The 16,807-nt window shown below is 33.9% G+C and overlaps 1 protein-coding gene across 6 annotated transcripts in view; it reads right to left on the minus strand.

Moving 5' to 3' along the window:
• CUL2 (cullin 2) overlaps positions 1–16,807 on the minus strand; it is a 96,560-nt gene that overhangs the window by 57,033 nt on the left and 22,720 nt on the right. For 4 of the 6 annotated variants that reach the window (XM_023521120.1, XM_023521119.1, XM_023521118.1 and 1 more), the window contains exons 2-6: positions 13,801–13,941; positions 11,191–11,245; positions 4,908–4,975; positions 3,988–4,129; positions 979–1,073 (exon numbers count right to left, since the gene is read on the minus strand). In XM_023521120.1, the coding sequence (XP_023376888.1) occupies positions 979–1,073; positions 3,988–4,129; positions 4,908–4,975; positions 11,191–11,245; positions 13,801–13,919 (479 nt within the window). In that variant the 5' untranslated portion in view covers positions 13,920–13,941. The remainder of the gene's footprint in view (positions 1–978; positions 1,074–3,987; positions 4,130–4,907; positions 4,976–11,190; positions 11,246–13,800; positions 13,942–16,807) is intronic. The other 2 variants (XM_011376325.2, XM_011376326.2) reach the window with 1 other exon arrangement.

Raw genomic sequence — 16,807 nt, forward strand, 5'->3', positions numbered from 1 at the left:
CAGGAGAACCAAGAGAATTGTGTCCTAGAAAACTAATAAAGAATAGAAAACCACTAAATCTATACTGGAATATCTAGATGGAGAAGGACTCCACTCCATGGTACACAGTCTGAACCCTCTCTTTTGTCATCTATATACCAGCGGCCCAATCTTCTCAGCAATGGCAAAGGTATGCATGCACTCTCACTCTTATCCTTAAAATTCCCCAAACTCTCTCCCACAATTTAGTTAGAGATTTCTTAAAGTTCTATTTATGACTATCTCACTTTAGGATGAGTAGAGAAAATATTAAATGTCAGGATGTTTAATGTATGACTAACACTGCTTTATAAAAGCCAAAGCCACAGTAAACGCTGTGCTTGTCAACAATGGCTCGTTTCTGGTTTTATTATATTTTGCTCTTCTAAGAAGAAAGAAAAACTAACGGCCATTTAGAAGTAAGCTCTAGTTTCTAACACAGACAACTTAGAGTGAGCAAATTCCAGTATTGTTCTAAAAACCTAGGGAACGTGAACCTGTGAAGCGAAGAACACACACCAGGCAGAACTTCAAGAGGGAAACTGCTGAGTACTTTGACTAACAGTGTTTCCATGAAACATAAAACACTGAATCTGAGAGTCAAATGAGAGCCTGCTGCAGGGGGACATGGGCTTAGATTTACTCTGCTAAGTTTCATCCAAACTGAGTCTTTCCATTACTGTTGAGACTTAACATGTGCTATATAATCCCAGACAATCTGAAGAAACAGTGCTATGCCATCAAATATAGTTTTACTTTTCACAAAATAACTTTCCTGGCTCCCAAATACCCACATGACCCAGACTACAGACCTTCCCCATAAGCAAAGTCTGTATAGCAGCAAATGCTTTAGTTCTGTACATTTCAATGGGTAATAAGTAATAGTTAAAAAAAAGCCTCCTTCGATTATAAATGTAAGCAATACTGTTTAGATTGTTAAGAGTTTAAAGGCATACTTACCTATACAAGCAGTCCATATAGTCTGCACCCTTGCTATATTCCTCCCAATACCTATGATACATAACAAGTACTTGCTCTTCGGATTCCAGAACTCTCTATATAAAGAAGAAAAATATTTTTACTTATCATTTTCATTTGTTAAGTCATAAAATTTATCAAAAATTAACATTCTAAAATAATTGACGTAATTTAAGCATTATGAATTACATTTATAAGCTACATTCTAACTACCTTTAATAACAATGAAAAAACTAGAAAAAAAAATATGTCTTAGATATGAAAGTGAAGCATCCATACTAGAGAGTAAATTATTTCATTCCCTAGATAAAGAACAAAATGTAATGGTTTGATGCTGTCTTTGGGCTAGAATATTATATTAAGATCAGTTTAAAATAGAATGTAATTCGATTGCTGTGTATCTATGTGTTTCTTCAAATATATCACATTTGATCAACCTGCTAAGTAGATCAATAAATTATCAGACTGATATATCATCACTCTAAATTATTCACTTTTGTAAATAAAACTATTTATGAAAATTGACACCTTTTCCATATTCCCCAAGTTGTTTTATATTTACTTAATAGAAATTTATTATTTTCTGAAAAATGAAAATCAAACTGAAATCTGAGGTCTAATTTTTAAAAAGTTATTTTTGAAGGAAATCTAGGCTAACAATAAAAACACAGTGGACTGAAATTCAGGAGGTATTAGGTTCTCCTATTTCAGTTCTTTCATTAACTCATTAATTGTCCCTATGACCTTAAAAAATCATGACCTCAATTTTCATCTAATTCATTCTATAATGAAATACTATGCTTTTAAACTTGGTATTTTAACAATGAAGACTCAGAACAATACAAATAACCTAAAAACAGTATTTTTTCCTTATATATTGGTAAATAAATTAAAAATAGCAACTATTAATAATTCTGGGGAACTGCTGTTACTGGTTTGATAGAATATAAATCCATGAACCATTTGTTACTATATGTCAAAAAAAAACTAAAACATGTTCATGACCTATGAACCAGTAATTCCATGTCTACGAATTTATCCTAGAAAAAACTTTGTTACATAAAAAAATGTTTTTTAATAAAAATTTTTTAAACTTGGCTGCAAAAAAGTAATTTACCTAGAACAATGTTCACAGAAGTATTATTTAAAATAGCAAGTTATATAAATTGGAAATAATCATATGATCAGCAATATAGGAATATTTAAACAAATCATAGTATCTCCACACCATGAAAAATTTTGCAGTCATTGCCAGTAATATAAAAGCCTATTGAATGACAAAGAAAAAGACTTAGGATATTATTAAAAACAAAAAGATTTTAAAGTATATAACATGACCATTTTCAAACAAAAAACAGAAGTCTACACAAAGCAAAAAAATGCATTATAGAAATTATCAAATCAAATTACATATATATTAATATGTACCAAAATAAATAAATTCAATATAGATGTCAAAAATATTAACAGTGCTTAATTCTGGAGGTATGTTATGGGTGATATTTTTCTCTTTTTGCTTATCTGTATGTTCTAAATCATCTATAATGTTAATGTAATATTTTATTAATTAAAAAAGTTCCCTCCCCCAATCAAATCAAATTTTTCCCTCACAGGTGAAACTGATTCTGTTGGCTATATTAATGATTTACTTTGACACCTACACATTAGCCAACTTTTTTTGTTATTGGGTCTGAGAACATATGATTTATAATTATATAAGATTATAAACACTCATAAAACTATTTCACAATATCATTTTTAAATCATACAACTATACCAATGCTAATTTCTTAGTTTTAATTCTGTACCACTTTTATGCAAGACATTAAGAAGCTGGGTAAAAAGTATATGAGAGCTCTCTGTACTATTTCTGCAACTTTAAGTCTAAAATTACTTCGAAAATAAGTTTTTTTTTTTTAATCACACTTACAACCTATAGTAAAATGCAAAATTTATAAGTGCCTTACACCGTAATCAATTATGGTACCACTAAAGCTCACTATAGCTCACCACAGAACTTTAAAGGTTAACATATTAATCATTTTTAGACCTATTTAAAGCACTTATCAAAACCGCTTTCATGAGCTGGTAAAAGAACACACTAGATCACTGCATCTGCATTTTCAATAAAAAGTACAGCATTTCCTTTGAATGTTTTAAAGGAACTATCACATGATCGACTAAGCTCTAGTTGTGAGTTATCCACTGTAAAAACTGTCTGCTCCAAGTCTTGTGCAGGGTTAGACATTAGATTGTGTTGTTTTACCTTCATTTTATAAAGAAACTTAAAGCTCATTTCATAAGGTAGGTTATGTGAGCTGCCCATGGTCACAGCTAATATAAGGCAGAATCAAGTTGCAGCCCATACAATAAATGATCTCATCCAGTTCCCGGTAAGATCAGTAGATCAAAATAAATTAGAAGTGCTGTTGATAGCCAAATACTGCAAAATTCATTCATTGTTTACGCACAGATCAAGTCTGTAATGCTGCCCTGTTACATATGGCATACTAATCAAAATAACTGGTCAGAGAGAGAGTTTCTATAGTGCTTTTTTAGTTTACCATTTCTCTTTTTAATTTTAGGTTTTTGTAAGACTTTAGGATAGAAAGAGGCAGATAAAAAATTGAAAATAAAAAAAGACGGAGATTTACCAAGAGGTGAGAAGCAATATCAAGAGAAAACTATAAACAGCATCCAGAGGACAAAGGAGCACATTTTTAAAAGTGAACAAATATTGACTTGAACCCCTACTCTTTCACTTACTGCCTGAAGGATCTTGAGCGACTATTCTGATTTTCTTTGTGAGAACCTAACAACACAGTGTTTGACTCATAGATCGTGAATATAATTAGAAAAATGCTACTTAGGAAACAAAATAAATCTTAATTTGATATAAGTTCTGCACTGCAAAACAGTCAACAAGTCAAATAATTATGCAGCTGCAATATTTATGACCAGTATTTATATCATGTATGTGTCACTCCTTACCTTGTGCAAATGCCGTACGTGATTTTCCAAAAAAATTTTAGTTTCTGTATAAAGTCTTTCTCCAAGGGGTTCAGGATAGGCCACACATAAAGCATAGATATCTCTAGTTAAACTGTTAAGGTTTTCATATTCACTAGGGGTACTACATTAAAATAAATGAGATTTAACTCGTTTTACACTATAAAATGAAAAATCAGTATTTCGTTTCTGTGGTTTAGGATTATTTAAACATAGATATAGAATAAAAGGTAAAATAAATAATCATGCTTAGTTTAAAAAGCACTATCAAGAGTCATTCGTTTATTCATTCAACAAATATCAAGAATTATTTCATAGCATTACAAAGAAAATTGTTCCTCTCAGTGTGGTTAAAATTCATTGGGGGACTCTGGGAAGTCAAGTTACCTAGAAACTTACAAAATAAGGTTTACATAAGAAAGGACATAAGCATAATATCAACAAAGGGCTATGAAATCCTACAGCTGCAGATATTTCTGAAAACAAAAGTTACAAAAATTACTCATTTGACACATTTTCCCACATCATAGTACTCATCAGAATATTCTACAATCTACCCATAGCATTTATTCCATTAGAATTATAGTACGAATAGTAATATCAATAAATCAATTAAGTTTTTGAACATCTACTAAGTACCTTGCTAAGTATCGCAGGTGATAGGTACACTACACAGAGAGTTCTGAATCAGGAGTCAGAGTAAATGAGATCTGCCTGAAGCATTACCTTTACTAGCCAGGGACTTGACCAAGTCTCTAAATCCTTTATTTGTAATCTGTGCTGTCATTTCCTCAACTCTAAGATAAGGATAACAAACTCTCTCCTGACATTTCTAGAAAATCTTTGTAAGACCCAAATAAGTCATGTATGTTAAAGTGCTTCATAAACTATGTGTCACTCACCAAAGGTGGAAGATGAAAGCACACATGAAGCAATCTGAGACCAGCTTAATTAGAGATGCAGACAAAAACTGAAAAAAAAAGGTTATTTAGGACGGAGTCAAGTATTTATAGTTAATATAAGGATCAGGAAATATCACACAATAAAAATGTGTGCTTAAAAATATATCCAAGGTAGAATGTAGGTCCTTCTCCCTTTATAATTCTCATAACATTTTATATATTCTTCTTCTATAGTTCCTAGCACATAACAGGCACTTGTTAATCTCTTGGTGGTGCAAGGAAAGTAGTGATCAATGTCACATGCTCTGCCTATCAACCCTGTATTGTTACTCTGGAAAAAGCAAGCAGCCCTCTTTACATGGAAGTCTGATAGATGTCAGTCAGACTTACTCATGTTCTTTCTAAATCCTTTATTTTTATTTAATATTATTAATAAAATATCTTCATGTATATATGCATATTTCAATATACTATTAAATATAAACAAAAATTTTTCTTTAAGGAAAACAAACATGATGAAGCCAAAATATCATTCATATAGTAGAATATCACTGTGCCAGGTTTTTTGTAACAAATATATATATATATAATAAGAAACAATCACAATTATTTTAAATCAACTTAGATACAATAATTAACCTTTATAAACTAGATTATCTAAGTTAAATACTATATAAGAACTAGCAGCAATAACATATCAAAATATTAACCTATATTACAAAAAAAATAGATTTGATTACATACTACCACCTAAGAAAAAATAACTTAGAAATTTCTCTGGACACAAATTCTATAGAGAATAGATAATGGTTTGGTGGAGGGGAGATGGATCAAGGCATTAATGGAGAAGGTGCTTCACAATATTAAATGAGAGCTCCAGGGTCCCGCTTGGAGTCCCTCTCTTTTTCGGCTATAAATTCCTTTAAAAAAAAAATAATAAAAGGTCCCAGTTCACTACACAATTTAAATCTATGAGTTGTGTTCTGTTTTGTTTTACCATAGTTATATTCAATATCAATTACTTGTCACAAACTTACCGTAGTGAAAACAGATACAAAAGAAGTTATGAGAGTTAATGTATTAGAATTCACGATAGTGGTTAAGTTTAGTGACTGAGAGTGCTTCTGGGAGTTTCCATTTATTGAATGTACGGATATGTTCACTTTGTAATAATCTGTATTTTTCGTAAGTCAGTATGTGTATTATACTTAAACAAAAATTTTATTTTTAAAAGACTAACTTTAGCCAGGATCTAGATCAACAACCCTTTCAGCAAAGGTGTGATGTATTTAATATCTCCAAGTTCTAAATACCTACTTCCAGAATTTTCATCCAATGTTTGCTCTACCTTTTTCTTAAGCCTGATAAACACTTATTTCTAGAACATACAACATACTTGATATTGAAAAATTAAAATGATTCGATACCATAAACTCAGCATAATATGCTAATTATGTGCTCAAATATTTTACATCATCAAAATTAGTATCTCAATATAACCACTGCATTACACGTAAACAAAACTGATTATAAGGATTCACACCACAGGGCTTACCTTAGGAAAAACAGATCTGTGCAGGAGAGGGAATACAGGGAGACTTTCCCATTTCCATGTGTAAGAGTTATATATTGTCTTCTTCAGTGAGAATGTATTCATATATTTTTAATGGAATCCACCTTAATAAATTTTTTAAATTAATATTTTAACTTACCATAGTTTGGGGTCTCAGTTAACCACTTTATTTCACTCAACTGCCTAAAAGATATTCCTACATACGTTCTTTTTCTCTAACTTGTTCAAATATCCAAGCGCCCCGGAAGAACACCCAAGAAGATCACTTTTTAAGACATTTTAAAGATGAAAAATGGGAAATAATTAGAGGTCAGATTTAGATTTAAATATTCTTTCCCAAAGTCATTTTTGCCTTAAGTCACTCTTAGGGAGCCAGAACATAAAAATTCCTCTATTTATGAACTATCCACTTAAAAATTCTCAGTCAGAAACCTGTTTCAGATCAAACTCTGTTGCAAACAAAAAGAACTGTTGGCCAGCAACAAAATTACTTATTTTAGTTCATTTTCTCTATTAAAAGGTGCTTCCTATACTTGGGCTTAATTTTGAGTTTTAATACTATTAACTCTATTGTATAAGTAGGTCACAATGAGTTTTGAAATGACAATAAAAGATTATCTTAACATTGAAAATGGTAAGACGACCAAAAAAGAATTTATTGACAATAAAAAATATTTATTGACATTCCTGAAAATAATAAAAATGTAACATATAAAAAATGAATCAGTGAAATTGATTAGAATCAGCATCAGCATCAAATATTAGTCTGATTTCATTTAGAAGCATGGAATGAAATTGTTGCTGATGCACCAACCAGAGACAACTACAGATAAAACTTTTCCTAACTATACAATCTAAAGAAAAGTGATGGGTACTAAAAGTGTTACTTATGCCAAGGTTACTAAGAAGTTCTCCTTCTAATACCTCTGATGATTGTCAAGAATGGAGACTGCCTGCCTCAACATTCCTCAATGTAGTCAAACTGGTCTATGTTTGAAAAAGATGCCTGATAGAATACATATTAGAAATGAGGATAATAGTATGCCTGATTTTAAAGCTTGGTTTTCATAGGCTGGAATACATTCAGGGAAGGCAATCTTGTTTTCTTTTAGTTTTTTGGGTTTTTTTTTTTTTTTAAGTTTCAAGTATATAGTACATTGGTTAGGCATTTATATAGTTTATGAAATGATCTCCCCAATTGCTCTTTCCCTCCTCTGGCTCTACACCTACCTAACCATTACATTAATGCTAGCTGCATTCCCTATGCCGTGCTCCCCATCCCTGTGACCATCTATCAACTACTAATTTGTACTTCTTTAACCCTTCACCCCTTTCTCCTAGTCCCCTAACCCTCTCCCCTCTGGCAGTCCACCCGATTGCCCTCTGTATTTGTGAATCTTTCTTCGATTAGTTTGTTTTGTTCCTTAAATTTCACACATAAGTGAAATCATATGGTATTTATCTTTCTCTGACTTAATTTCATTCAGCATAATGAATAGGTCCATCCATGTCATTTCAAATTGTAGGATTTCTTTTTTTTTTTTTTTTTTTTTGGGTTTTTTTTTTTTTTTTTTTTTGGCTAATAGTCCATTGTACATATGAACCACAACTTCTTTTCCAACTGTCTGTTGATAGGCATTTAGGTTGCTTCCATATCTTGGCTATTGCGAATAGTGTTGCTGTGAACAAAGGGGTGCATAGATCTTTACAAATTAGTATTTTGGTTTTCTTTGGATAAATACCCAGAAATGCAATTATTGGGTCAAAAGGTGGTCCAATTTTAATTTTCAGAGGAACTTCCAGACTGTTTTCTATAGTGGCTATATCAATTTGCAATCCCAGTAACAGTGTATGAGGGTTCCCTTTTTCCCACATCCTCACCAATGCTTGTTGTTGTTTTTTAATTTACTGATGATAGCCATTCTCACAGGTGTGAGATGATATCTCAGAGATTTTAATTTGCATTTCTCTGATGGTTAGTGAGTATCTTTTCATATATCTTTTGGCCATGTGTATATCCTCTTTGAAGAAATATCTATTCAGGTCTTCTGCCCATTTTTTAATTGGACTTTTTTGTTGTTGTTGAGTTATATGAGTTCTTTATATATTTTGGATACTAAACTCTTATCAGATGTATCATAAGTGAACATCTCCCATTCAGTAAGCTGTCTTTTCATTTTGATAGTTTCCTTTGCTGTGCAAAAACTTTTTAATTTGATGTAGTCCCATTTTGTTTGTTTGTTTGTTTGTTTCCCTTGCCCAAAGAGATATATTTGAAAAGAAATTACTAGGAGCAATATCAGAGAGTTTGTTGTCTATGTTCACTTCAAGTTTTATGGTTTCGGGTCGTACATTTAAGTCTTTAATCCATTTTGAGTCTATTTTTGTATATGGTGTAAGAAGGTGATCGTTTCAATTTTTTGCATATATCTGTCCAGTTTAGGGAAGGCAATCTTAAATCTCCTTTTGCTTAATCATCTTAAACTCATATAAAATCATTTAGAAGCTAACTCGACCTTACGTAGGAGAGCTTTTATATTACACTGCTGGAGTTTGGGAATTGTTCTAACAGCTACCAAAAGGCAGAAAACCATAAATAAAAGTAAGCCAAAACAACCAAAAAATTCCAACCCAGAAAAACAAATAGTAAATGCAGATTTACACTTAGCCTCTATCTTATCATGAGAGCAATTGATATACATACTCAAAGGGTAAATTCCAAACCATCCTAGAGACTGCACCAAAGCTATCATAAAGCTTTTGTTATGAAGCATCATTATTGCTTGTGTTAGGCAGAATTCTAAATATGGACTCCCAAAATTTCCTACCCTAATATCTGGGACTGTGAATATAAGATATCACACCCATGTTACATTACATGACAAAAAGGGACTTCGCAGTTGCAATTACGATTACTAATCAGTTAGCCCTAAAATAGGGAGATTGTCCTAGACTTTCTTGGCGGATCTAATGTTAATCCCAGGAGCCCTTTAAAAGCAGATCCCCACCAATCTCTGCCCCACTGCAGCTAGATGCAATAGGAGAAGTCTGAGAGAATTGAAGCACAGAAAGCTTTGACGTGCCACTTCTGGCTTTGAAGAAAGAGGTGAGTAACAAGTAAAATCTGGAGAGTGACCACAAATCACTGAGAGCAACTTCTGGCCAACAGTCAACAAAGAAACAGGGACCCCAGTCTCAAAACTGCAAAGAACTGAATTCTGCCAATCAACAGGAATGAGCTCAGAAGAGGACTATGAGCTCTAGAATACATTTTAGGCTTATGAGATCCTGAGCAGAGAACCCAGTCACACCATGGACTTCTGATCAACAGAACTGTGAGAAAATTAAGAGTGTTTCTTTAAGCCAGCAAATTTGTGTTAATTTGTTATGCATGGAAAATTTTTTATATTTTCTATTTACATTAATTATCAACCAGATGCCTGGCATATATACCTGGACCCAGTACATTTATGCAGGAGTATAAAAAGTTCCACTTATCAACAAAATAAGAGAACTAGCCATATGTTAGTGTTGTTTCATCTGCACAGCATGCTTAATGACATTTAGTTGATAGTAGCTATTCAATCACCAGATATTTGCTAGGTGTCCATATGTCCCATATAATGGGAATATAGCAGTGAACGAAATGGACATGAATTCTTGCCTTTATGGAGCTTATATTTAGTAAAAATGTTTGTGAACAAGGGTTCAATAAGTTCCATACTTACACATGTTAAACACTTCAATTGGCAGCCAAGCTTCCTTAATGCTAACTGCAAGAGTATAGATTTCGGCATTTTTACCTCAGGATTCTACCCTACAATATCAGTAACTCAGATCTTAATCCTCTTAGGCTACAAAATTCTCAACTGTAAAATAGGGCTAATACATATTTTACAAGGTCATCTGTAAAAAATTAATTATAGAAACATATATACATTGGAAGAAAAAATGACAAAAGAATGTACAAGCATGATTTCATTTAAGTTCAAAACATAGAATTAACCAATATTGTTTAGGGTTGTATGCATAAGCAGTTATACTGCTTTTAGAAAAATAGGAAAACAATAGATGCAAAAGTTAGAATTGTGGTTACCTCCAAGGGAAAGGATAGGGCTTGTGAACTGAGAGGGACATGTGGTGGTGTGGGGTTGGTGAATGCTGGCAGTGTTCTGGTTCTTAGCCAACCTATGTGGTGATTATGCAGGTGTTTGCTTTATAATTTGTCTTAAAATCTTTTCCACATATATATTATATTTCGCACACTCAAAAAATGCTTTATAAAAGATCAAGTAGTAATACATAGGGTAATTCCCAATTTTGGGGGGCTTTTTTTCATTTTCAAAACATTAAAGTGTCATGGCCTCTAAAATTCTACCTCTAGTATCCGAGGGTCAGAAATCAACCTTATATTCTTGGGCAAAATAACAGGGAAACAGTGGGAATTCTACTTTAAAACAAATAACGCAGCCCTTATTTCTCAATTAAAATTTACTATTTTTGCAGGTTATTTTTATTTTAGGCGGGGGAAATATCTATGATGAGGTCAAGAATAACTGGATCGAATAATAAACATCTTAGAAATAATAGTGACTGAAGGGCCACTTTCTGGAGAAGTGATCTATTTTAAAACCATTTAGAAACCAGCCAATTAAGTGTATATTCTATACAACAACAAAGAATACATTTAATTATTTTCTTTTTCTTTACCTTATGCTCATTTCCCCTTTTCTTGTAATCTTCTATGACCAATTCTCTTCTCTCTCTGCTCATTATTTTAGTTAAAATAGCCTTAAAATACTTGCCTAGCCAACCTTATTAACACACAAGTAGCCTTTAAAACTTTTTCAATTTTTATTAAGATTCCTACCCAAAAACAATCCATAATGACGCAAAGAAAAATTTAAGAGACTAATACTAGGCTCTTCAAAGGCAAAAATCCATATCAATTATCCTCTAGGTAAACTGGAAAATATAGGGAATTAGATGTTAGAAACCTTGTATTCAAGTCTGTGCTCCATCAGTTACTACCTACCTGAATGACCCTAGGCAAGTCCCCTTACCTCTGAGTATCTGTTTCCTCATCTCTTACATAAAAACTACAATTATATTTGCCCCACTGATCACATAGGCTTGTTTGTTGTACCAAATGACATAAAAAAAATATAAAAGATCTTTGCAAACTACAAAGCCTTCCACAAACATTACCATCGTTTTATGTATCTTTAGTGCCCAGAACATAAGTAGCCTAACGAATGTTTCTTACTGACTACAACAAATGTAATTAATTAAATGGTTTCCTGTTGGTCTAAAAGAACTCCACTGTTCTTACATCAACATTCGGCTTAATATTAACAATTGAGGCACCGAGAACAAGTTAAATTACACTGTCTTATGAAACCCAAGCATTTCTAAAGAACACATGCCCCTCATGAGGGCAGCCATCCTTTAGCCCCAGAAGACTGCTAGAGGGCAGCACAAAGCTTGAGAGATCTCTGAACTTCCACACATATTCTGGATAATACCTTCACATCTCACCTCTTTTTTGGGAGAATCTCTGGTTCCTACAGTATCCATCCAGTCCCCAAGGCCTCCGTCAGGGCCCTGGGACACTACCAAACCAGTGGGACCCAGAGACGCAGGCCTCAACCCTATCCCCTTTCTTCACTCTGAGATAAGACGTATGTCGTATTTCCTATGATAAAAGACTGAGGTGGTTCGAGTCCACTAGACATGTTTAATGTATATACGTTGTCCCCATGCCTACCCCGCCTTGGCCGCTGGCAGACACTGGGCAGAATTGGTAAGACCGCTATCCACTACTTTGCCCCAGGTATCTGTGGCCGAGGGTTCTTAGAGCTCCCTTAACCTCCCAAATACTAAAACGCTGAAGTCTTTTAATATTTTGCTTTTCTTCTTGGTTGCCAGAGTTTATACCCTGAGATTGCACTGTTTTTTGTATATATAATGTATATATAATATTATGTAAATTACATAGTATACATATTATAATCTACATATAGAATACATTTTTTAAAAACACTGCTGTCATGTAGGAATGCAGAATACCAAGTTTCAGATTGTCCTAGCAAATTTGTCTTTTATATAGAACTCCTAATTTACAAATATAGATACCCCAATTAAAAACATGTGTCTGTCTAATAATCACTGAACTTGCTGTTCATTCTTTCCCCCCAGATATCTGTAAGACTTGCTCCCTCATTTTGTTTCAGTCTCTGCTCAAATATCACTGTCCTCAGGGAGGTATTCCTTAACCATCTCTTCTAAAAAAGCCACTCACATAGGCACTTCAACTGTTCTCCACACACTTGTATGTTACATGCCGCTGAGTGGGCTCTGTTTCCTTGCAACCGTGTGAATGAGTGATATCCATAACACCCTGTTCAGCTTCTATAGACTCCTGCCTATGGCTTCTTTTATGGAGTCACTCCATCTCATATTGGTCTTCCCCTTTTCCTGCTGCCTATTTTTTCCAGAATTACTATCTTTTCCAAAGAACCCTGCTTTCTCACGATCTGCCAGAAATGACAGCTTTCATTTTATCACTTTTGCCTCCAGAGACGTTTCAGGCTTAATTTACTCTAGGACCCACTTGTCTTTCTGGTGGTCCAGGGTGTCCGCAGAGCTCTCCTCCAACATCATATTTAAAATGAAACCAATTTTTCCTTATCAGCCTTCTTCGCTGTCCAACTTTTAAATCCATACATAGGAACTGGGAATACAAGGAGGTGGATGATCTTAGCCTTGGTCTCTAACCACACATCTTTGCTCTTGATAATCTTTCCCAGTTCTTCCACTGCTGCCCTTCCAAATTCCCAGCCTTCTCTTGATTTCCTGCCTGCAGTCTTCACTTGAATTGATGATCCTTATCCTGCTTTATTTTTTCCTCATAGTATTTATCACTACCTGCTATTAGAAGCACTGACATTAGATTTTTTGTTGTTGTTTATTGCCTGTTTCTATTAGTAGAATGAAGGCAAAACAGTTTATTTTGTTCACTCACAACTGTATTCCAAAAGCCTAAAGTAATGCCTAACATATACTAAGAGCTCAATAAGTATTTACTGAATGAAAGGTTATCGAAGATTAATGACTGCCACATATAGGTAAACTTAGAAATGTAAGTAACATATTTGAAAACAGTCACAATGGAATGTTCTTCCATTTACATAAGCTTAAACCTGTTCTCACTTTTGAACAAGTTTATCAATTATAGGACATTTATCAATGTTCATTCACACATTTATCAATACAGTGTCATCAGTACAAGAACATTTATCAATGCCACTAAAAGGATACGAGAAGCGATCGTTCCATGTTGCTCTTTCGACGTATTCCAACATGACAACAGCTTTGATTGTCGTTAAAAGTTTGTTCCATGTTTCATCAAAATCTACTACTCTTGGTTTCAAAGACATTGTGCAAGTTTAGTGTTGAAATCTGTCATATGAAAAAAAATAGTAATGTTAGCATGAGTTCTACAAGATCACTTATTTGTTTTTAAAGTACTACATAATTAAATAGCATAATAGATGGAAGGGGTGAGAAAAGAACCTGGCGCATAATAAGAACACAATAAACATTGGCTACTATCTTTTCATGACTTTCCAGACAAAGAATTCCACAGAATATCTGCATTCGTTACAAACTCTAGGAAATTGAAAGCTTTTAATACAAACTATTTATAATCGGGAGTGTCGTTCCAAAGATTTAGAAGCCTCATTTATTGTGCTAAGGAAAAGAAAGTGGGACCTAGACAAAAGGTCAACTCTCATCATGAGAAATATGCAAGAGATACTCAATAAAAAGGTGTAGGTCCCAAATCCTTAAACTAGGAAATGAGGTGGTATGCAGGGGAATATGAAAATACACAAAAAAATAAGTTTAGGTAAAAAATTAGAGAGGAAATTTATATTTACATTAAAATAAAGATGAATTGCAGAGCAGAAAGTAAAATTCACATGAATTTTTAAGATAAAAGTTAAAGATTTCAAAGAAATATCAGGGTTGCTCCTTCTCAGATCCTCAGGGTATCTAGCCCCACTGCTCTAATGAAAAGCACAACCGTAGCATGCAATTCCTGGCTCAGGTGAACTTGACCAGCCTAGTAGTAAGCTGAAAGACTCCTTCCTAGCAGACAAGCTGTATTCTAGGAGTTAGCTGGTTTCTGGAACAAAAAGGTCCCAAGATTATAGAAACTCGCTTCAAAGGCTAGATTCCAAATCCTTCTCAATATCACATCAGAAGGACAGAATTAAAAGAGAAACTTTTTAAAGTTAAATTTAAGTGCACAAGGGAATGTTTTTCTGGCACGTGTTTTAACACCTTCCCAGTTTTCCCTTATTACTGGGACTGTGAAACACCAAGCTAATCTGTAATTAAGGACAAACAAGGAGAAACATACTTCCTCTGGTCTTACATTGTAGGGAAAAGGGGGACAGGGAAACAATGGGTGTGGGGATGAATACAGAGAAAAGGAGACAAGAAAAAGAAACCAACTGAATGCCCCCAGTCCACAACCAAAGATGGCCCTAGGTCCTTCTTACATTTCTATCCTATGAAGAGAAAATAACTCAAGAGGAGTCCAAGGAATAGACTTCAAGGAAGAGAAAGAAAAGGCATCACAGGGAAGCCAAACAAAAATCCAAGAGGGTGTGCAACAATGAATCTGAGCTCTTTCCTCAACATAACAAAGACTCCACCTCCACGCCTTAAATTTCCTGTACTAAAATGGATTAGCAATAATTTCAGTGTGTGTGTGTGTGTGTGTGTGTGTGTGTGTTTCGCGTTCGGGGTGGGGCCAAGGACAATGAAGGAGAGAACCTAAAGCTCTAGCTTTGTATCAGGGAATTAACCTTAACTCCTCATCCTTATTTACCACATCCTATGTTCCCGAATATTTCTTAAATCCATCTATTCCTGTGTTCCTACATATGTTCTGGGATCAGGTCCTCAGCACCTCTAGTTTGTATTGATCTTTTATTCATCAAAGAAATAATAATGTTAATATTTACATAGTGCTTACTAGGGGCCAAGCACTATTCTCAGTGCTTTATATAAACTTACTTAATCCTCCCAACAATCTGATTATGTAGATCCTACTGTTTTCTACATTTTCTAGATAAGAAAACTAAGTCACAGGGTGATTAAGAAACTTGCTTAAGGTCATAGAGCTATATAATGGAGGCATCAGGAAGATTCGAATGTGTGCTGGAGCCCGAGCTCTCAACCACTATATGCAACTATACTGCCTTATTAACATTTTAGTGATTACTTAAATATCAGGCACCATTCTAAGCTCTGAGGATGCAGTGGTCAATAAACAAAGTTCTTGACCTTCAAAAAGATTAGAATTTCAGATCTGGCACTCAAAGACAAAAATAACCTAACTAAAACAAAAAGTTGAAGATATCATACTTTCGTCTTGATGCTTGAAGCCATTGGATGTTTTCCACTATACACAGCATTCAGTTTAAGCTTACTGGCAACACAGACACACCAAGCTTCCAAAATTTGATCTCAGATTAAACACCTCTCCAGCTTCTTCTTCTTCTTCTGAGACTCCTTGACATAATTCAGTAACTTCTTTCTGCTTGGAGGTCATTGAACTGATTCATATACTCTGCTGTTATCTTTATTGCTTTCTATAGCTAAAATTTTTCTATTTCCTTAACCCCCACCTTCCACCCATTCACCTCTTAACTGATATTAAAGCCTTGGTCCAGGATATCTGCTTTTAAAAAACTTTCCTGGCACCACTTAAGCTAGGTAAGGTGCCTGATCTTAAGTATTACATGAGAACTCTATGCTTACTTCTACTGTAACTATCTGAGTATTTCTTGAGGGCAGGGACTTTTTACTAACTGTATTCCAAAAGCTGACAATGTTCTCTTCATGTTAGTTTTCCCCCTTTATAAAAATGGGATATTACACACATTGCTTAAAATTAGTTTAATGGCTGTGGAGACTGCCTTTTAGCTTAATTCAAGTTTTGACAGAATCGCTGATTTCTCTGCTGAAATCAACAGATTTACGGTAGAGTAGGTACCTTTGTAGTGATGATCCATTCTTAGATGGAATGTAGGGAAGTCAAGGTGAGAGAGAAGCATCGGCCCAGTGAAACACACTAAAAACTAACACACCAATAGCTGAAAGTATGCTGAAATAGTCTGTTAAATTCTCTGCTTGCCTAATAGAAAGCTCATATAACTAAAATATTTAAGTTCCTTCATAGTATTTAAATTGTTTAAATAATAATTTATTCATGGAAAATTTATGTACGGATGTGAAAGAGAGCAAGCAAAGA

This window comes from Pteropus vampyrus, unplaced genomic scaffold (genome assembly GCF_000151845.1).
Source record: "Pteropus vampyrus isolate Shadow unplaced genomic scaffold, Pvam_2.0 Scaffold294, whole genome shotgun sequence".
Lineage (NCBI taxonomy): Eukaryota > Metazoa > Chordata > Mammalia > Chiroptera > Pteropodidae > Pteropus > Pteropus vampyrus.